Source organism: Enoplosus armatus, chromosome 7 (genome assembly GCF_043641665.1).
Source record: "Enoplosus armatus isolate fEnoArm2 chromosome 7, fEnoArm2.hap1, whole genome shotgun sequence".
Taxonomy (NCBI): Eukaryota; Metazoa; Chordata; class Actinopteri; order Centrarchiformes; family Enoplosidae; genus Enoplosus; species Enoplosus armatus.
This window is the reverse complement of record NC_092186.1, coordinates 14,876,877-14,899,413: the sequence shown is the minus strand read 5'-3', so window position 1 is coordinate 14,899,413 and position 22,537 is coordinate 14,876,877. Positions and strand designations below refer to the sequence as shown.

Here is a 22,537-nt window from a genome sequence, read left to right as displayed (position 1 = left end):
AGGTAAATTAATCCAGAAATGACTTACGACAGTAAATATGAAGTGTCGTTTCCTACAAAAATCTATCTAATGGTTTGTTTTATTATTATTCCAGATGTTTAACATACATTAGGTACAATAAATATAAAACCACATTGCTTTATTAATATGACAAAATGAAAGGAAAAAAGGATTATAATTTAACAGTCATAAATAAAATCAGTCCCTTAGGACTTTCAATGCTAATAAATATGTAAACACATGACTTACAATAATAAGAAGACGCCATAGATATCACAATGAGCTTGATGAGGAATCAGGTCATGGGGAGTTTAGCATTATCTGGGTTGATATGTGTTGTATTTGGGATATGCACCTGTGCTGTCTGTGTTACGGTGTGACTGCAATGGAAAGGCAGCTACTCTTGAAGCTTCCAGACAAAATCTCTCAACAGAGACTCATAACTTCATCTGTCTATCTATTTCTGGACTGTGCATAACTGCACCTTGGGGAAGTCTGACTTCTAAAACAAAACTGTGCACAAATGGGTTCAAAAAAAGTGGATCTGCAGGATTTCAAAGAACACCAAATCTGTCAACATTGTTTTGAAGCAGCCTGTTTGGCACAAGACCTGAGGCCTCTGTTTGTACTTTATAAATCATTCATACCGGTGCAGTAGCGCCCGTTAGGTGCTAAAGAAAAGCCGGGCTTGCAGATACACTTAAAGCTGCCGTCCTCATTGATACACATGCCATTCAGACACATGTTGGTGGTGGCACACTCGTCATGGTCTGGCGGGACACAAGAGGAGAATTCAGGTTAACTTTAAAGTGAAAAGTTCATATGAAGTTCAACCTGTTTCTGTGTTGAATACTTACCAATGCAGTTCTTTCCATCAGGAGTGAGCTCAAAGCCAGCATTGCAGATACACTGAAAGCTTCCCTCTGTGTTTACACAGCGGCCGTTGCGACACATCACTCCATTCACAATACACTCATCAATATCTGAAGAGAGGAGCAGAAGCAGAGGAGGAAGAGGGAAGATACATGTGGATTAGTTTATTGTATTTTAACCACCAGTCATACTAAACTGTGCACAAAAGCTTTAGGGAAATGTGGTTAAACTACTACTACTTCAGTGATAAATACTCTGTACAAAATGGATATGAAGAAACACCTTGGGGAATCGTAATAAAGTGTGACAGCAGACATACCAATGCAGGCTTGTTTGGTAGGGGTTCCCAGGTAGCCCTCATGGCACTTGCAGTGGTACGATCCAGGTGTGTTCACACAGTCTCCATTGATACATGGATTACTCACACACTCATCCACATCTTGAGTAAAAAAAATAAAGCAAACAAAAAAACATGATCTTTCCTGACTGTCAGAGAAAATGGATTTAAATACACAAAGAACATGATTCACATTTGAGCAGATTTCTCCTGCAAGCATCAACCTACACTTGCATTAAGTTCCTTAAATAGGCAGAAGATGGCAGTGCAGTGTCACAAAGTCACTGTGTCTGTGGCTCAGAGAACTGACTGAATACCATTGCATGAACACTTGCACAGTATACAGTTTCTTACCGATACACTCCCCGCGAACATCCTGTCTGTAGCCCATGTTGCACTCGCAGCGGTAGCTCGTGGGTGTGGGAATGCAGCGTCCATTCAGACACAGGTTGGTGAAATGTTTGCACACGTCAATGGTGTCGTTCACAGAAACCGTGCCTGAGAATACAACATATACATTAACAAAACAATACAACATAGAAATACAACTTATCCAGATCATTTTCCAACTCTAGAAATTAGCCCTTTTATCTCGTGCCATTTAACAGATGAATTCCAATCCACAGAGCAACTCACCTATATGTTTGTGGGTCTGAAGTCCTCCTCCATTGCCTCCAAAGCTCCCACCGTTCCCTCCAAAGCCTCCTCCTCCGTTGCCACCGATGCCTCCATTACCGTTACCGTTAGGTACACTGGGGAACTTGTATCCATAGTTGAACCCGTTGCCGTTGGTGTTGGGGTAGCCATGAGGGTAGCCATGAGGGAGACCTTGGGGAACGCCCACTATACACAGACGCCTGAACTCGTCTAGAGAGACAGAGATCACAGGGAACAAGTCAGTGGATGCATTCAACTGAAAGTTATGTTTCATTTGTTACCATCCAGATGGAACTGAGGAGGAACGTATTCATCAGCTTGTGCCAACAAAGGTTCTGTGTTTAATTTATGCAGATCATTATAGCAATTCAGAGTCAAAAGCACTTTGGATCACCCTGACCACTCGAAGTCCAACAGTGTATGCACTTGAAATATACCCACTGTTTCCTGGAACTGCAGAATTCACAAAGGCTGTTGCACTTTGCAGTAAATTTTGATGTTCTTTTGCTGAAGTTTGTTATTAAATTGACCATCTAACTGTACGAGTTTTACTGGTTTTAGATATGCTTTGACTGGAGCAAAGCCTGACCAAGTAATAAGAGAAAAATGTGCATGCAAAATGACCTACTCTACTCTGCTTTGGCATGTAGTTACAGTAAGTCTAGTGTATTAGTTAATTGTATGTTTGTATGTATGTATGAATGTATTTATGCGAGTACTATATGTATTTGTGTGTGTATATCTCTACGTATACATGTACAGCACTGTATGTTTGTATGTATGCATGTTCTTCTCTTAGTTTGACAGTCACAATAAATCAAACACATACACACACACACACAGTGAAAGAAGATCAGTAACGGATCAGTTATGGATCACACGGTCTCACGCAGAGGAATTATTTTCTGAATTCCAGCTCGACAGAGGAGATGAAGGGTCATTATCTTCGCACAAATCTTTTCCATCTTTCTGTGTTTGGTTTGTGCTCATGACATCATGCTCATCAGTTTGAGTGGAGGCTCCTCCCTCTCTGTCTAACGGCATCAGTCTTGTATAGTTTAACATTAAATGTGTTAAACTCATTTGGCTTGTGAAACATTTACGCTGTCACGGCTTTATTTACTGCCACAACTCATGCCAAGTCATAGACAATCTATTGTAGGGACTGCCAGTTTTTTGTCAACAGAGGAAGAAACTGATGGATGTTCTATCCATTTCAAGCTCATATCCATCACTTTGTTTGGGATCAGCTAGCGTAGATGTTGTTACAACCATGTGTGTTTGTCAACAACTGAAACGTCCTCCCTTGTTTTCGTGTGTACTCACCAGACCCCCTGACAGGGCACATCTCAGGGATCTGTCCCAAAGCCCAGCAGCGTCCTGTGTCACAGCAGCACTGCATCTTGGTGTACTGACCACTCAGCTCTGCAGCACAGCGGCCGTTAGCCAGAGCAGAGAAACAGGTGCCCATACGCTGATCTGAAGGAAGAAGAGACGCATTAACAGAATTAGAAGACAGCAGCAACATACGTTTATGCTCAAAAGGTCATCAAAACTGAAGTCAAATAAAAAAGTACACATGGCTGATGTAGTTTTCATGTATTTCATTATGTTTTATGTATCTTATGTTTGCTTGGGTCCTATGTATGTATGGATGACCAGGGGAAAAATATGGAGTGGAACTAAGTTGAATGAACATGATTTATGTAGGGAAATAAAAAAACAAATGTTTGCTGAAGCTGACCTGAATCATTTGTTTAATTTCAATCAAATTCAACTTTGTTCCTTTTTTATTTGTTGCTCCCCCAGTATTGTTAATGACTGATAATAATTCAACCCGTATGGTGGGGGGGCATGAATATTTTTCACTTTTTGAATGGGGGCATGACAGAAAAAGTTGGAGAACCACTGAGATAAATAGACTTTCAACCAGAGAGGGCAGTGAAACACTGCTTTTCAGTCTGGTGTTTAGTTACTCTTTAAATGCAGGACTTCAAGTAACAGATTAAGAACTATTTCCATCACTGACACTGCATTATATGCGGGAAAAGGTTACAGGTAATCACCGCTCTCAAAACAGCAGTGCAGTAAGTCAGAGGGCCCTTCCATGGTGGCTGGGGAGGAAGCTTCTTTATGGGCTGGCAGTGGGAAAGGTTGCCTGGGGTCTCGACTAACTGCAGGAATCTGAAGGGCCTCCAAAAGCAGGTCTTATTTGTTACAGTTTTCCAGGTCAGGGTCAATGGGGCAGGAGAGGGGGCTGGGGTTCAAAGAGCGTGTGTAAGGGGTAAATGTAGAGGAAGACAGGGGGTTTCCGGGTATTTAAGGAAAATACCAAGAGAAGGAAAAAAGCAGGAGTTAGTGGGAGATAAAGCCTGTGTATTATTTTAGAAAGTGAACAACATATGTGAGAGAGAACGTTAAGTGCATCTACAGAAAATAGGGGGAGAAAAAGGAAAGGCAGAATGAAGAAGGGGGGAGCACAAGTCGATTAACTCACTAATGAGCCAGCAGTCTGGAATTAATCAGTTCCATGTGGAGCAATTCTTGCCAATTAGATAGAACATGAGGGGCTGCGCTGTGTCTGGGAGCACATAAGGTACAGTACACACACACTTACATGCAATTACACAAACAGATATGCATTCCCATACATATCCACACAAAACATGCATAGGCACACAGACATATGCTTGTACAAATATGTACATACACGCATAAATGTACACAAATACACGCACTAAAAAGCATCCCATAGGAATGGCTGAGCTCGAGGCTGGGTGGAGGCGGGGGGGGGGTTTGCTGATGAGGATGATGATGACTTAAATTGGATCCAGACCGTGGTTTGCTTGGTAGTGTTGCTCCACTACACAAGCATATGCTTTCATTTGGTGAGGTGGTGTTTTTACAGACTGACTGACTGGACAGGTCTTTTTTTTTTTTTCAAACTTCCACTGTGTGACAAGGCATTAGGCTCTGATTACTGTCAGGCCCCACAACTACTCCCACTGGCCTACTTCACCTCGGTACAGTACATCCTACAAAACACAGGCCAGGACACCTAGAGCCTACATAGCGTAGCCTTCGGACCAGAACTATACATCCTGCTTCTACAACATGAAGGCGAGCGAGCAAGAAATCAGCCCTATAAAAACTATTTACTCTCTTTTATTCACCACAAAAAAGGCAAAGAGATCAGACAGTATAGGAAATGTAATCAAAGTCTGTGTGCAGAGTTTATATCTGTCTTTCCAGGATCCTGGTATGGAATCTCTCTCTCTATAAATATATAGATGTCTAGTCTAGTTTTGTGTGGGTGTACTTATCTCTGCCTCTGTCTCCTCCCAATCTAGTTCTGTCCATTTTGGAAGTGGGACAGAGACGGAGGAAGGATTTATGAGGGTTGTGTCTGGCACCTGTTATATTTGCTCTCTTTTTTTTCTCTCTCCCTTCAGCAGGCGGTAGAAGAGCAAAGTGGAAACCACAACTGAAGGAATCGAGGTGCAGGATCCAGATGTCAGAGGACAGGAGGGAAAACAAGTTCCAAGAGGAAACGGTAAGATAGATAAGGAGGATGAGAGTGCGAGAATGCTTCAGTTTAGGAGATAAAAAGTTAAAAAAAGACAAAGACAGCCAGAGGAGACGGAACGGGAGAAAAGATCCAAATGGAGATGGAAACGTGCACAGTTCCAGAGTAAACGGAGAAACTTTCTACTGTAAATCACTGAACTGTTAGCTGAGTGAATGAGCTTTGGTGCGATTCACACACAGAAGAAGAACGACAGAAATATAGAGAGTAATATATCTCTTCAGGGCCAGAGAAGAAGGAAGGGGATGACAGTGGAAAGGGTGGGAAAGAAAATTATGGACACGCTTAAAGGCAGACAGATGGAGAACTTTTGGGTTTGGGTGATTGGAGCACTGTGTCAATGTATAATCCACTTTCTCCCACACACACACTGACACAGGCACACCAGGCTGCCAGCTGGTACTTTATTTCTAATGATCCTGATTGTCCTTCACTCCTCTCTCCAATGATTCACCTGTTTGTTTAAGAAAACACAACCTGTCACCTCTTCATCTTCTTGTTCTTCGTCTCCTGCCATAGGTTGCCTGTTGTCTTTCCTCTTACCAATTTTGATCTTTTTTCTATTTTTTTTTACTCTTTTTACTTGAAACTGTTTTAAATGTTTAATTATGTTTTGCATTTTTCTTCATTGCCTTTCTGTGTTACCATGCCATTTTCTTCTTCTTGTCCAGTGCCTACATGTGTACACTACATGGCCAAACGTATGGAGACACTCCTGCCTACATATATTTTGCATTTCTGGAACTATTGTTCATGGTTTGGGCTGGCACCTGATTCCAATTAAGGAAAATCTTTATGCTTTATAATAGAATAATATTGTGCTCCCAACGTGACTGGTAAAAGGTCCTTTCCTGTCAAAAGATGCCCTGGTGCACAATGCCACGTCTATAGAACAATGAGTTCCCAGAACAGAAAAGGCTTTTACAGCAGCATATTGATGCCCTTGATTTTGAAATGAGATGTTGAACAATCACTTAGTGGTGTAATATTTGGGTGTCCAAATACTTTTGACGTTATAGAGTGTATTGGTTCCACAGTCTTTTGTTTTCCTCTTTCCTCTAATTCCTCTTTGTTTTCCCGTAAACAACAAAACAACACCATGTGCCTGTTACACTGAAGCTAAACAATTCACCACATGACAGGCAAGCTCACACACTACCTGTGAGATCAGCCCCCACCCTGTTTATGTATGTGCACGTGTTCTTCTTGGTATTTTCGACCCATTTCCTTTCAAACTTTTCCAAAATAAAAACAGAGAAGCTCATTATTTTCCACAGAGGATGAATTTCACGGAAACTACAATATAACCGTGAGGAAACAAGAATTTTCAATTACAGCAATCCAGAGGCTTCACTTTGCTACAGGAGCTATTATTGGAGGAGAGTTGAGCTGGACCTGTGATGCTGATAGGGTGAAACAGGCAGACCCTGAGCTGTCCGTTTTGGGGCTAAATCTTGAAATAATATATTAACACCTGATTGTGTTTCACTGTGGCTGACATGAGGGGTGAGGATTGCAGGAATACATTAACACCTGGTAGTGTTTCATGGGACATGTCAGTAAAGTATGCACTGTATGTGTGTCAGCATGTGTGTGAATGAGTCAGAGGGGCACTAGCATTAGAGTAGATTAAAGCTGTCAAGGCCAAATAGTGCGTGCAAGTGTGTTTGTCTGCACATGGTGACCACAGGTCTGCAGGCCAGCTTGACTCATCAGAACTCCACTTGCAGGAAGCAGTGATGGAGGGAGGGACGTTACCAGCCAGATGTGAGGCTTTCAGCTTGCCAGGGGGTGAGGAAATGCACAAATGAGAGAGAGAAATGTTGGAGATGTGTTGAGTATTTGTGTGCGAGACTCACCCACACATCTGGAGCCATCTGTGCTGGAGATGTAGCCTCGTGGACAGGTGCAGACGTAGCTACCCGCAGTGTTGGTGCATTCACCTCCATCACACACACCAGGGATGGTGCTGCACTCATCAATATCTGAAACACACACACAAACATACAGTTACATTCATAGATATCTCAGGTCATCCCATCACTGGACACATCTGTTGAGTACGCCTCACTCCAGCTCAGAACGTTTTTTCAATGTTCAAAATGTCTTTGTTTGGAAAGATGCAGTAGCACGCTGCAGTAAAACTTTATTGCACTGGAGCAACAGTTTCTCCCTGAGGAAAAATTAAGCAAACCAAATGGATCAGCAGTCCACCAAAGTAGAATTACTTCACTTCTGGTGCGTTCTGTTCAGGATTAAAACTCAAGCTTGTGAGCCGTGACATGTAAATGGCAGGAACAATCCAACAGTCTAAACTGTGAAGGTCAGTGAGAGAAGAACAGCAGCAGCACTAAACAATGTATAATTCCTACTACGGCAACCCATGCTAAAATAGTTCAAATGTATTATGTATCAGGTTAACCTCTCTCACAACACGCTAACCAATCAAATTACATAGAAAACAAAAAGACAGAAATGTGCCTGTAGCTCAGAGAAAACTGTCAAGCACTTTCTAAGGTTTTCGGTTTAAAATAATTTAGCCAGTTTTAGACTGTATTTTATTCAACCTTTTGGTTGTGGCATAGGTGAAAAAAAGAAAATGATCAGGCCATATAGGCAAAATAATCCCAGAGCAATAATGACAACACACACAACTTTAATAATAAAGACACCAAAGCAATCTTATGAGAACCCCAAATGTGGACAGAAATCTGAAAAAGATAGGAAAATGATTCCAGCTACAAGGAACCCAGCAATAAGGCAAAACATAATACCGTATACCGCTCAGCATTTGGCTTGCTTATATGTGCAAATGTGGTATCTACAATTGCTCCCAATGTACAAATGGCAACTAAATTGAAAGAAATTACCGTATTTAAAGAAACAAACCTGAATAAGTTGACCTAATTCAAACGTTCTACGGTTTGACTCAGAAATGTGTGCGATGTCTGAGAGTACCTGGGCACGGTACTTGGCAGGGCCCACCTTTGTGTGGTACACTTTATGATGGCATTAAGTTGTATTATTCAGTGAGAGGGGGCCTCATTGCTCCATGACGGGGAACCCAAAGTGAAGTTCCAGAAGGTATTGGGTTTTTATGATGTGTCACGCTTATTTATACGCATACGTAATTACTGCACCACTGCGGGGCACAATTACAGCATTAGTGCAGCAGTGGTGCGCGCGGCAATGAGTGTGTGTGCGTGTGTGTCCTTAGTTGGAAAAGTGAAGGGTGTGTTAGTGTTTGTCTTTCTAGGAGTAAAGAGCGTGTAACTTATATCCATGTGTCTGCGTCTCGGTGTGGATGTGTGTAGTAACGCCTGCCGTGGGAAGCTATGAGGCTGTCCTTCCCCTGCTGACTCCTGTCTGACAGCAGCGGCAGAAGGCCTAGGTGAGGCTGTAAAAACCCAGCCAAATAAACCTTGTGTCAGCAGCAGCAACAGCACGCCAGACATTACGCTCCACACAGACTGCGCTGTGGGACTGGCTGTGTGTGTGGAGGGAAATGTGTGTCACCTGGATAAACGTCTACAACTGAGCCATCAAATCTGCCTTGTGTAGCTGTGTGTACATATCCATAACATTAGCTCATCAATATGTGAACATTTTAGATAAAGTATGTGTGTAATTTAGCAAGTTACTGTTGTTTCATCTGATCTGAACACTGATGTGTTCTGTGAAACTGTGTGTGTGTGTGTGTGTGTGTGTATTTGTTCAGCATGAGTGCGTGAGCGTCAGAGCAACGGGGAGGTCCGAGTGTGTAATGAGAAAGTCTCCCAGATGCAGTAAGTGTTTCTTTGTTCAGCGCTAACAGCTGGTTTTAAGCCAAACGACTGTATTTATGGAAGGAAAATGGAAGGAGAAGCAGAAAAGGCAGAAAGAGGAGGAGGAGGGGAAAAGGGAGAGACTCTTAAACACAGTCTGAACTAAAAGTAGGCCATAAAACCAGGTGCCTTGTTGTGCCCAAAACGATCAGACACCCATGACATCTTAACTACAGTTCATCTTAACTGCTCCAAAACCTCACTAATTTCACTGTGAAAGCTCTAAGTGAGGCTGTTTGTGCATTAGCTAAAAGGACATTTCAATAAAAACCTTCCCCAAAGGACCTGCTCTGATTGTTTGTGAGATTTCACTAAACATACTGTGTGTTTCCTGCCGATCCATGATACACGTCACAACTGTTGTTTTGCTTTTACAAGCTTTACAAACACTGAACTCTTTCTCTCCTCACTCTACATGGGTCTAACGAAGGAACACCAGAGCATCAGGTCATTTTTCAACAGAAAAACAGAAAATAATGGAACGTGATTTCTAATATAACAAATGTACTAATGCAAAGGATTCACATGATTTTGAAAATCCATTTGCTGAATTGAATAATGTATGTCGATACTTATTAATTACCATAAAATGTAACTTCTGACCTGGAGAAGTTATAATGAACAACTTGCTGTTTCAACTAAAGAGTCTTATTGTCTTGTGAAATGCTGACATGCTGACTCTGTCTGTTAGTTGATCAACAACAATTTTGTTAATCGATTAATTGTTCACTTTATTTATCAAGCAAAAACTTCAAACATTTGCTGGTTCCAGCATTGAAAATATGAGGATTTGCTGCTTTTTTTCAGAAAAAATGAGAATTTCGAATCTCATCATTGATTAACGTAATTTAACGTCATCATTGTTGATGAAACAACATTTTTCCCTTTAGATTAAACGTGTAAATTTAACTAATTCACTGGGTTTATTTAAAACTACTATTCAAAGTAACAGAGAGATGACTCAAGGATGAAAATGATCATTAGTTGCAGCTCTAGTCCTGTTATGACCACAATCACCTTTGCTGAAGAAAATAAAGCTAACACTGTATAAAGTGGTGGAAAGAGGCCCTTACCCCCAAGTAACCCTCCGGGTCTCTAAAAACCAGCTGTTTTTTTCCCTCTCTCTCCCTATATCTCATCAATCACCACATGATCATCAGGAGCCAGTTTTTTTCAGAAACATTTGGTGAGCAGGGGGGAGGAAGAATCCTGAGCTCCTGCAATGTTTATACCTTGTCTCAGAGTGTCCTTGAGTCGCATATATAACTGCTCAGCCCTCTCTGTGCTGTTCAGTACCAGCTGGAATGTAACATCCACACCCAAACCTCTCTGAGCAGTGCTCAGCATCTCATTCTCTCCTTACTGTAAGTCCTGAACTGTTGGTGGCTTTCACCCAAAACCACAACTGAAACAGGGATTCTGGTGAATCAACCCTTACCCCCGCCCCCCCATTTCCTCCTTCATTCATTGCAACATAAATCACTTTTTGTGTGTGTCATAGTAATTGCTTCTCATGAATCTGAAGGTGGAGATGCTAGTTTTCAGTAAATATAAACCGTTGTATTCTTCCTGTATCTGGTGCAGCTCTTTGCCATGCTACAAGTTCATTCATTTGAATAATAATTCATACACTGATACACGATGCGATAGCCAGTTCAGCCTTGGTCTTGTTCAGTAGAACAGATGTCATCTGGCTGGAACAGTTTAAGAGCTTTCTGTAATCCTCCCTAAAGACTAAGAACACATCGGCTTCAGTCCAAGTGACACAACCCCTGCCTGGCTAACTATCAGACCGTTCAGCCTGGGCATTGTTTAAATTCCACCCAATCAACACATTGTAACGTGAATCCACTCTTGAGTACTCTTGAGTGCGTGTGTGTTTACGTGCACACGTCCGGAGTTCTTTAACTCTGAACGCCCCAAAGAGATTTGTGAACTGATCCCAGTAAACCCACAGTTATCATAAAGAGCACAGCCCAATACTTTCTCACCATTAACTCAACAAAATCCAATTTAAGTTCCACTGAATTCTTTCTATTGGCGATAAGTTAACATACTCAAACACTCTGCATTCAAGTAAGGTTTTATTTCGCGATAATTTGTCAATTATTACATTTTTTAACAATCAGCTTGTACTTATTAGCTGTCAGTTAATAATAAAATTTGTAGCTTCAAAAAACATTAGCTTGGTTTTCTTCGCTTCATGTCGTGAAATCGTTAGCGACCCATTTGTTGTTATGCCTGAGGAATACATGTGACAGTTGCACTCACTGCTACAGCCTAAACCTGTAATATTACAACACTGATTCCTACAGAGCGAAGTTCTTATTCCTCTTTTCCTCCTCTATAAAGACGTTAAGAGTATCAGCTACAGATCAGCAACCCTGAAGCAGCAGGAAATCAATGTCTTACTCAGGGACACTTCAGCAGGACAGATGTTTACCACGATGGGAACTTGTCTCCCTGCTTACTTCACCGCCCTACTGCCTCTTTCTTGTAAGGCGCTGCTTTATCTCCCGTATTAATATTTCCCGTCACTCATCATCTAGCAATTTAGACGAAAATGGCAGCACATCAAAGATAGCCGCTAGTCCTCATGGTCTCTTTATTAATCAGGGTTAGGCAGACCTGATGGCCATACATTTTTATATGGTGACCATAATACAGATGGTCCTCATTATGAAGCTGTCTTTCTTGGTGTTAAATTCATTACTCAGACTCACCTTCACATTTGTGGCTAGTTTCACTCTGCCGGTGGCCAGCGGGACATTTACACTCGTAGGATCCCACAGTGTTGATGCAGTTACCTCCGGCACAAAGACCTGGCACTGCCTGGCACTCGTCCACATCTAAGAGAAGGAAAGAAAGACACAGGAATGGGTGAGAAGAGGTAAAAGCAGATAAGAACACAGGTTCTAATAATTACTGGCATCTGCTGAGCATTGGGTTAAGAGATGCAGCAGCTTATGTTTGTAATACACCAAAAGCTACAAATGACTTCAAACAATAAAGTTTATATTAGTTAATTATGGTTCAAAGCACGTTTTATAGCATGTTTCTGGCACACTTTCTGTAGCTAAAACACTGTTCTTCATTCTTTAATTCTACTTTTTTGCAAAGGGAATGAGGTAGAAATGAGTAGTAACTTGGCATTGGCTGTGATGTCTAAGTCCACTTCCAGAAAGAAACCAACTTCAGCTCTTGTTTGAACAGGAAATAGCTTTTTAAATGTACGTTTTTCCCAGAATTGAATGTGAGTCACTTTTACCAGTATTGGGGACATGTCAGTGGGCGGTGGATACAGGGCTCTATAGTGCGAGTATTTCACTTGCATTTGCCCCTAAAAATAGATATGTGCGAACCGGAAAAATAATTCATGAGCAGTGTGCGAGTAAAGATTACAACCTACCGTAACCCCCCCAACCCCGCTGTTACTGTTATTGTTCAGCAATCTTGTTTTAAAGGTGCAGCGTGGGTATTTTTCACTGTGCTCCTGAATTTCTTTGTGTGCTCCTAATTTATTTTTTTTGTGGGCTTATATTCACCTCAGCGCCAGTCACTAAGCAAGGTCCAGGCATTGTGAGTGTGCAGCTATACTTTAAAAAACAGCCTGTTTCTAATCATTTGAATACATTAAATATCTCTTTCTGAAAATACTGTCTAGTGTTGAGGAACTCTCTATGCCAAAGGCTGAGAGAGAACGAAGGAAAGCATCTTGCAGCCAACATCCTGATGTGGAGCCTGGAGAGCAGTCCTTACATTTGGATTCATGGTCAGGTGTGCTTTGTACTGCTGCCAGCAAGACGTTGCTCTAGGCTCTCTGGCGATTAGGCGTCTTTGGTGCGTGTGTGTGTGTGTGTGTGTGTGAGAGAGAGAGTGGAGAAAAGACAGAAACAGAGATTCGGAGAGAGAGGGAAGCACAGACATACAGTGAAAAAGAGAGGAGGTATGTGAGACAAATGACTGTCTCACACTGGCATACCTCTAACATATGAGCAGCCTGGCAGCCACGTCAAAAAGGAAGGAAGTTGTGGAGCTGAATACAAACCAGTTACTGAATACTGAATAAAACTCATAAATAACTTACATATAGCTGTGTAATTTTTTAAATATATAACATTTATAAATTAATTTAGCGTTTTCCTGAACAAAAGTTAAATAAACTGAATTTGTAAAACTTTTGTGAAAGCACTTTACATGTTGAAGAGATAAATTACATAGCATTACATTGAAATGATATTTTGTCCATCTAGCTCAATTTACATACTTTCCCTGCAAAAAGCACAAATAAGACAGGTCTGTGTCTTTGCCTTCACTTTAGCTAAATCCATGAAAATTACTGGTTTGCATAATTTCATGACAAAATAAGTATCACTCCACCCAATTCTGGACAAATGGGTTTGGTGCAATGCAACTACCAAGCAGGCGCATGCACACAAAGATGGACTGGCTCCTGACAAAATAAATAGCAATGTGACAATATATGTAGTTTTGGTAGCTTAGTTCCTGCAGAAACAGAGCCAGTTACCTCAACATACTATCCTGATAAGCAGACTGAATGGCCATTTTGTTTCACTTCATTTGTTCATTATTTGAATCGCTGGACGAATGGTAGATGTGGGCAGAGATTCAGATGCCTGAACCAGGCTTTTTACATATACCCTGTCAACATAAAAATTATATTGTTCAAGGCCACATGAAGTAATTTGCATGTCTAACAAGTATGAGCTCACCCAGCATAAATACATGAACTTAATGTCCTTAGCTTTGATACTGTTGAAGGGTGGCCTGGTGTTATGAGCATTGGCACAAAAATACTTAAGACAACAGTCTCCCTCTGTGACAGCTTCAGCTAGACATCAACCATCACAATCTGCCCAGGGTGGTGCTGGGGGTGTCCGTGTGAGAGGAGCTGGATTGAGGCAACAAAGAGCCTGGCTGGGCTCATTTAACAAGGGACACGACCTCCACATGTGTCATATATTGATGCAGTCTTATTGCTTAGTCTGGTCAGGGCCATAGGTTATTAGAGAGGCATGCAGAGAGAGTCTGGTCTAGTCTGAGGGGGTTCTGGGACACCAGCAGCAGGAATGTTGATGAAAGAAGGTCAATCTCAGTTCATATTTCCCTCAATATCTCCCTTATAATCTCTATATCTAAATCTTTTGGACCAATTTAGCCGGAGCAGCTGAATTCTGTTATGTCTGTATTTTACCTGTTCAAGAATGATTAAGTGTTATTTTTGTGAGTGAACACTGTATATACAATTAACGGTGTGTCTTTGCTTTGCCTAATAAATGCAAATTAATATTCAGATTTTGTTCTGATATCATTCAGTGACAGGATGCAAGGTGAGGATAAACTCACATTTTGACTGATGAAAGACTGATGCTGCAGTTGGGACCTGCTGATAATCACTAATAAATACACTTGAAGCTCACTGTTTACAAGTTTTGCAGCCTACACAGGGATATGGAGATAAATGTAAGCAGCTTCTGCTGAATAACCTTACAGGGAAATACGAGCTAGTATCCGGCCTACTGTGTACATGTAAACATCCTTGGTGTTGTTAACACTGGCTCGAGGATGTTGTGAGCAGGAATTGCTGCTGAGATGATGACGGATAAAGTAATGGTTACGGTGTTTGTGGTGATCGCGTGTGTGGCTGCGTATGCGCATTCAAGAGTGTTATGTGTGTCCTTGTTCATCACTGTTACAAAAAAGTTGAAGAAGATCAGCCAGGTGTGTGTACAAGAAAGAGAGAGAGAGAGAGAGAGAGAGAGAGAGAGTTCCACATGTGCTCCAATCTGACCTTGGCAGGCTCCAGTGCGGATGTTGGGGATGAAGCCTCGCCTGCAGGGGTGTGGCTGGGCGGGGCACTGCTCACAGGGGTGGCCCCATGCTCGACCAATGGTAGCGCAGCAGAGGGTTTTGGTGCAGACAATTCCACTGAGCTGGCCCTGACACATCTGGTTGTTCACCTGGGTGAAACATGGCCCAGTCCTGTAGTCTGTGGAGGGAAAGAGGCACGAATCCTTCATTAGTTAGTGACTGATTTAACATTTGATTGATTGAATGATAAAACTATGATTAATTTTCACGAACACATCTGGTGGAGCATTAAATGAAACCAGATTAAGCACATGAGAAAATTTCTTCTTCACGGAGAAGGCATATTTCCTGTAATATCCAACTAACTGAGTCAGTGATCTTCTCTGTCTTTCTTTTGACTCAAACAACAAATGGAAGAATGGATGTGGAAACAGGTTGGCACAGCATCAGACGATGAGTTCAGAGACATGACTCACTGGACCTTTAAACACGTCCTCACAGTTCAGTTGTTTCAAGTGTTTACTCTTTGGGCGCACAATCGGCTTACAAAGTGGAGCATTTACAAGTAGCAGGTTTCCCCAGGACTTAAGAGGAACAATATGAGAGTTGGTAGCAACATAAGGAATCACGTCAGAGCACGTGATTTCAGGCATGTTCTAATTAAACCTGCTCTGATTAAACTGCAAAACACATCCACACTGTTTCTGTCAGCAGGAACTTAGCAATAGGATTGGAATGACTGCCATGTATTTAGTCTCTGTGATAATAAGTTAACCCATTGGATTGACATACTGAAGCACATTCCTGTACTTTAACTAGGAGTTGGTGGTGGGCTGAACAGTGGTGGTCTCTGTTTCCATCAATATGACGCTGCCATATGCTAATGGCAGCGCGGTCGTCAATAACAATCACCCCATGACAATCATTCACTCTAAAAATGAATGGGACATTTTAATGCATCTGTATGTCATCTTTGGGACAATGCACGTTTGTGTGACTTTGCAAAAACACATACGCAGTCACACATGTGTTGCCAATAACACAAAAGTAACACAAATGTCTCGTGGAATGCAGACAGACGTGTTCAAATTGCACCTCTAATCTTTTGGGAAAGGATGGTAACAACAGTGAAGATAAAGGGAAGTAAAGTCATTCAAACACATGTTGCTAGCAAACATATTATGAGAACAAAATGTCCCTATCTTCAGAGATCACCTTGGCTCCTTGCTGCGCTGCCGTTTGCCAGTGAAACCGTGGCATAATCTCGTTAAATGCACTTCACAAATCAGGCACAATGACCTCATGCTGAAACCATTTCAGCAATACGGTGTTCGTCTTTTCAATCACATACAGCCTAATGACGGCTTCCCTTGTGGGAGAAACCCTTATTAAGTTCTCTGCAGTGGCGCCAAACTTAATATAGCCTTCATTAAAAAAAAAAAAAAAAGTCGATTGTTAGATTGTCACAGTGGAGATGAAAGACAAACTGCATGGTTGGCTAGCCAAGGCTGTGACAGCGAGATGTGGAGAAAGAGAGCGGCCTGCTCAGCTCTGAAGGACAGAATGAGATAGAAAGATAGGAATCAGTGGTGGTGTCTGGTGGGAGTCCCTCTTTAGACTTATTAGTTCCTTGTGCTACATGAAAGGGGATCACAGAGAATGGGGCAAAGAGTAGGAGACGCAGAAAGAAAGAAAAAAAAAGCAAAAGAGAGAGGAAAGTAAAGTAGGTCAAACTGAGCATGCAGAGCGCAGGTTGGGGCTCACGCCAGTTCTCCCTCTCGTCCATCTGTCTTCATTTCTCTTTGCCCACTTTAGGTCTTCCTGTCTGCCTGTCTTCTCTCTCGTTGCCTGCCTATCAGCCGCTATTTGATCTTCCATCTCCTTGTGGCCTGGTTGGCACAGTGGAGTGGCTGACCTTAACCCTAACCCCTATACACCACATGGGTTTACTCATGTTCTGAGCTCTAGTACAAAAAGATCTGCATACACACCTGCACACAAATACACGCAGAAGCAAAATACTCCCTGCTTACTCTGATTCTGACACATTTACATTAAATAACATAACAACAATAAAAGAAGACCCAAACCAACAATGCTATAGTCCGTCTCTCAATACTTTTCAACTTTACTACCTTTCACTTCCCTGTCTGTGACACACAATAAGAGAAATATAAAACATTTCCAGCCTTATCCTTTAAAACCAACATAAATGTTCTGACAGCAACTGCTAATACTATTTATTACAATCAAACAATCTACAGTTAGTCTTGTTTTGGGACTAGTTGATTCAATAATTACACTGAAAACAGTTAAAATGGACAGTAAAAAAGAAAAAAATAAGAAGGAAAACCAAAGGACAAAAAATGTCTGGTGCTTCCAATCCTGCAGTCTTTGATTTTAAGATAAAATCAACAGCATCCCCTCTTAGAGGAGCAGCACCAGACAGTCGCACACAGCAGCCAAGTTCAACAGTGTATGTGTGCTAAATTATATATATATATATATATATATGCATGCACATGCTTTCTCAAACGTCCTCTCTCTTACACACGCATGTACACACAAGAATGCACATACTTCTCTGTGTAAATACACATGACTGAGAGAAAACACAGCATCTGTCCGAGCTGCAGCGTCGAGCCAAACAAAAGACTGGAGCGGCAATCACAGCTTTCTTTAAAAGCACCAAATAAGAAACAGTGAAAGGCTGCCTGTCTCACCATGTCCCAATCAATGTGTGAGCTCCATGTGTTCAGGCTTTTGTTTGTCTGGTCCATATTTGTGTGTGTGTGTGTGTGTGTGTGTGTGCGTGTGTGTGTTTGTGTGTGTGTGTGTGTGTGTGTGTGGTACGCACATCTGTATATTATGCATGTAAATTCAGTGAACACGTGCGAACATGGGCGCGGGCAGGTTAGTACAAGGGAGCAATCCAACATCCTGACTCGGTCCTGCTGACAACATTCGGAAGTAATTTCGTCTAATTAGTGTTTAAATTGCTCAATAGATCAAAAACATTCAGAGATCCTCTCTGCTCTCTGTCCTCTATCGACTCCTTACTCCCAAATCCACTGTTGTCTCATCCAGACGTCTCCGGTTTCATTCATAACCTCTGTGCTCAGAACCAGCATGCATCACAATGAAGTCCTTTTCCTCTGATAATGAGAAAGAGAAAGTAAACTTTGTGTTAGACTTAATGGAGTCTTCACATTCTTACAAGTTTATAATACTTTTATTTGATAAACATCAGCACTTGTAATGAAAGTTTCCAGGAATCGCTGCCAGTTGTAACACAGCCCAGAGGTTGCTTAAAGCCGCAGACGCACTCGTAACCTTTCACCTAGATCAGTCCACATAAATTAGCCAGACAGTCATATCAGGCGATGTTAACGGGTTCGGACCGTTCACATATGATGTTTTTGTAGTGAAGCCAACCACATAAGAATCTGGTATTGCAGAAAAAAAATCATCAAAGCCTATTACTCTTTGCTCTGATGGAAGTTGGATTAAAGGAAGATAAAATACTATAAAGGCTGAGGTGAAAAAATATTTAATCCTGTCTGGAACTCAAAGCCTTCTGGGCAAACATTTTCCCATCAACCCAGTCCAGCTGTGGGATCGGGGGAGATGGGACAGGGCATTGACCTGAGTACTAGAAGGAGAGGACAGGGAAAGAGAAATGGCACAAGAAAAGAAGGAAAATCCCATTTCATATTCATTAATAACGGCTGAAGTATTTATAAAACTCCCAGGAGAGGAGGTCGGGGCAGATAAGACACTTGAAATATGAGTTGATCACATGGAAATGAAGCTATCATCATTTATACATACTTTCGTATGACAAGAGGTCAACAAGTCAAATGAATAAAGAAAAGATATATATACATACACACTTGCCTTTGGGTGTGTGTGTGTGTGTGTGTGTGTGTAAGCATGCATGTGTATTCAAACCGGATGTCCTCTCTAGACTTTATACAGCTGGAAGATTTACTCTGAGCCAAAACGTCATGCCGTTACTCACCTGTTGAGAAATGGAGAAATGTTCTAATTATCCTGTGTGCATGTGTGTGTGCGTGTGTGAATGTGTGTGTCTGTGTGTTAATTTTTGGTTGGTGTGTGCATACTGAGCACATGTCTGGCGGGTCATGTGGAATTTCTGATTGCATTGCATTGTTTGTGTTCATGTGTCCTTTCTCCTGATGTGGATATAAATAAATGATTCAAATGTGCGGGCTTGTTTGTTTGTGTGTGCGTGTGTGTGTGTGTGTGTGTGTGTGTGTGTGTGTGCCCGTCTGTGTGTTTGGGAGGTTTATCCTCATTATAGCCAACCATAGCAGTCTCTGTTAGTCTTATCAGCGCCATTATCAACAAGCTTGAAATCACTCTTTTCCTTTATCCCTAATCATTCCTCAAGGACTCGGCTCCTTTCATTTCGTCCACACCAAAAGCAGCCACCCAAACGTGACAAAATGTTTAACACAGCACAAACACACACACACACACACACACACACACACACACACACACACACACAGGGGATAACAACTGTGGGAGAATGGCAATGGGAAACATAAGCCCTCAGCAATCTACCAAGATCTGAAAGTCTGAAGCCTTGAGCTAACTGCTGTGTGTGAGGGTAAATATACTGCACAGAACACACATGAACTACATGGAAAAATATACACAGATCAAAAATAGTTGTTTTCATAATAACTTTGCACAACTATACTTGTTGGAACTGTGACTTCATATCTTGTGGCATCAAGTAATTCCTCTCCTAAGTCATTGTTTCTGTATCTCACCCATTGTACTGTAAAATCTGTCTTGACTTCTGCAGTTATTTTCGTCTGTTTTGGGAAACTTCTCATCACAATGCCGTCCAGCAGTGGAACAATAACGCAGACTCCATTGAATGCAGACACCGCCAGGCAAAAACACAGTCGGGCAAGTGGGCTCCAGACTCCATCAACAACTACCACTCATGGGACATGTTACTTATTCGGTGAGGGGGAAGTCTTTGTAGTGCTTTCTTAAGTGCAGCGAGAGTAAATCGGCCCATTTTTCATCAGGCCGGATCAAGGACAGCCGTCATCGCCATCCCGTGAGGCTACTCAAATATTGATTTGAACAAACTAGAGCCTCTAAATTTGGCCTGGGCACTGGTGAATAATTTCCTTTAGCTAAGGAGACGCATCATAAACATTTAGTGCCCCCATGAAAAGCAGACAGTAAAAACAGCTTGTGAAATGTGACGTTACTAATTACACTTAATACACGACATGATGATTTAATTCAGAGCACATAATCATACATAGTATCTGGATGAAGCACAGGGCTCATTACTGCATGTTAGCCCAGTGAGACACATTTCCAGACATGGATTAAAACAGCGTTGTAGAATTTTAAAACACTCTTAGCCAGTTCTTTTGACTCTAAGTTGATATTTGCTCCTTTGTGGCTTGATAAGGTTCATTGTGTGTCTTGCAGCAGACATTTCTGCATGTGGAAAACACACATATGGGGTCTACATTATGAGGCAACGTCATGCTGCATTAGGATATAATTTACAGACTTGTTGTAAATCAAATTTAGCATGGCTCCGAACTGGCTGACTCAAACTAAATTGTCATTGGGAATTTATTCCACAGAGTGACCCGTGCCTGCCCCTGAGTCCCACCCATCCACCAGCGCAGCCATCCTGTCCAGCCATGTTCAGCCCACTCTTGTCCAGAGTCAATAGAGCAGAAATAGCACAACTTACGCTTACGCTTCCAGCACCTCAAAATGCCCTTGACGTCACCGCCTGCTGGGGGGCAAAATTGCTCCTCTGCGATTATCGGTTTATTTGCTCTGGACTGGGCCGCAGGCTGGGACTGGGACTGACCACAGAGGCTATATGGGGGGGGGGGCTTCATATAGGTGATATAGGGGGCCGAGAGAAAATTGTGCCCAGAATTTATTTTTTTATTTTGACATGAACTATACTGTTACTTGTGCTGCTTTCTTATTAGCTCTTGTTTGTAATAATTAAACGTGAATGTCTGTACAAAATGTTGAGCCAATCAATTATGTAGATGTCGAGACTTGACCTGCTGCTGGCACTAAAGGAAAGGAAAGGATCACTGAAATCCTTAGAATACATCCTCTGGGGAACATGAACGCTGTACCAAATATCATGACAATCCATCCAAGAGCTGTTGAGATATTTCAGTCTAGACAAACCGAAAGACAGGCAGAGGGACATTACCATAGAGATACACCAATAGCATGGCTAAAAACAAACTCACATGAAGGTATGGACATAGGTATCCATGCATGCACACATATGCAGAAACAGAACGGTGACACACTCACACGTATAGCTGTTGCACAAGAGATGGTGGGAATCATTTTTGACGAAGGAGGAATGACTAACTCTAACTCTTTCTGGTGCTAACCCTAACCAAAGTCAGGGAACCGCAGGCGCACACACACAAGAAACTGTACACACACACCCCAGACACGCAAACATGCAGGGTTTCCCATGACGACTTCATCCCGCACACCCAGTTCACCCATATTGGTTGACTTTCACTTCCTACATAATCACAGTTCATCAGCTGTCTTCTCACTGAATCACGCAGTAAATCTACTGACTCACGGACTCAGTTACACAAACTCTCAAACCACAATACACAACAGAGCCAGAGGTTACACCAGGGACACTTATTAAAGAAATTCACAGGTCATTTATCAAAATTATTGAATATCTCAGAGGATATTAAGTCTCTAAATTTGAAAATGATGGTTTTCTGGTCAGTGTGCTAACAATTCTGCTAAGTTGTTTTCTGGCAAACTGTGACAGCCTCTGACTCTGTCAGTGCTCCTCCTGCTGTGTTGTGTTTTCTTTTTGCAGGTTGCATGCAGGTAGAGATGGGTGGAGCCATTCTATTTGATGCGTTTCACCTGGGCAGGCTGGGCCTATGTTATTTAGGCTGGCTCCTCATTCTCTCTCTCTCTCTCTCTCTCTCTCTTACCATCATCATCTAGCCTTTTGGTTTAGTTTACCCCTTGGTTTTGCCTTTACAACACCACACATACATTCAGCATTGCATCCACCACTGACTTGCAGACTACAGATTCATTTATTACTTTTGCCTTTGTCTTAGTTTCAATTAAAACTTTGTTTAAATTACTTTAAATCTTGTGTGTCTCCCTCTAGCTCACTGAGCCTGGGCTATGACACAAACTGAAGGACAAATTTCCTTAATGACCTGTTTGCTAAAGATTCAACAACACGTTAAGCAAAAATAAATATGTTGTAGCTGATTGAATTCAAATTGTTGAGGTCCAACTTTCTATTTTCATATCCAATGCACAGAGGCTAGGATCATTTTTATTTCTGTTGTCACTAATACGATTCCTTATGAGTTATGGAGTTAATTTAAC

At 41.8% G+C, this 22,537-nt stretch overlaps 1 protein-coding gene across 1 annotated transcript in view; it reads right to left on the bottom strand.

The window, feature by feature from the left end:
- The window catches only part of fbn2b (fibrillin 2b), a 57,599-nt gene that overhangs the window by 17,658 nt on the left and 17,404 nt on the right, over positions 1-22,537 (bottom strand). Inside the window, exons 6-14 of the mRNA XM_070908345.1 lie at positions 15,090-15,287; positions 12,001-12,126; positions 7,313-7,438; positions 3,194-3,346; positions 1,847-2,077; positions 1,565-1,708; positions 1,193-1,312; positions 858-983; positions 648-770 (exon numbers count right to left, since the gene is read on the bottom strand). Of these exons, the coding sequence (XP_070764446.1) occupies positions 648-770; positions 858-983; positions 1,193-1,312; positions 1,565-1,708; positions 1,847-2,077; positions 3,194-3,346; positions 7,313-7,438; positions 12,001-12,126; positions 15,090-15,287 (1,347 nt within the window). The remainder of the gene's footprint in view (positions 1-647; positions 771-857; positions 984-1,192; positions 1,313-1,564; positions 1,709-1,846; positions 2,078-3,193; positions 3,347-7,312; positions 7,439-12,000; positions 12,127-15,089; positions 15,288-22,537) is intronic.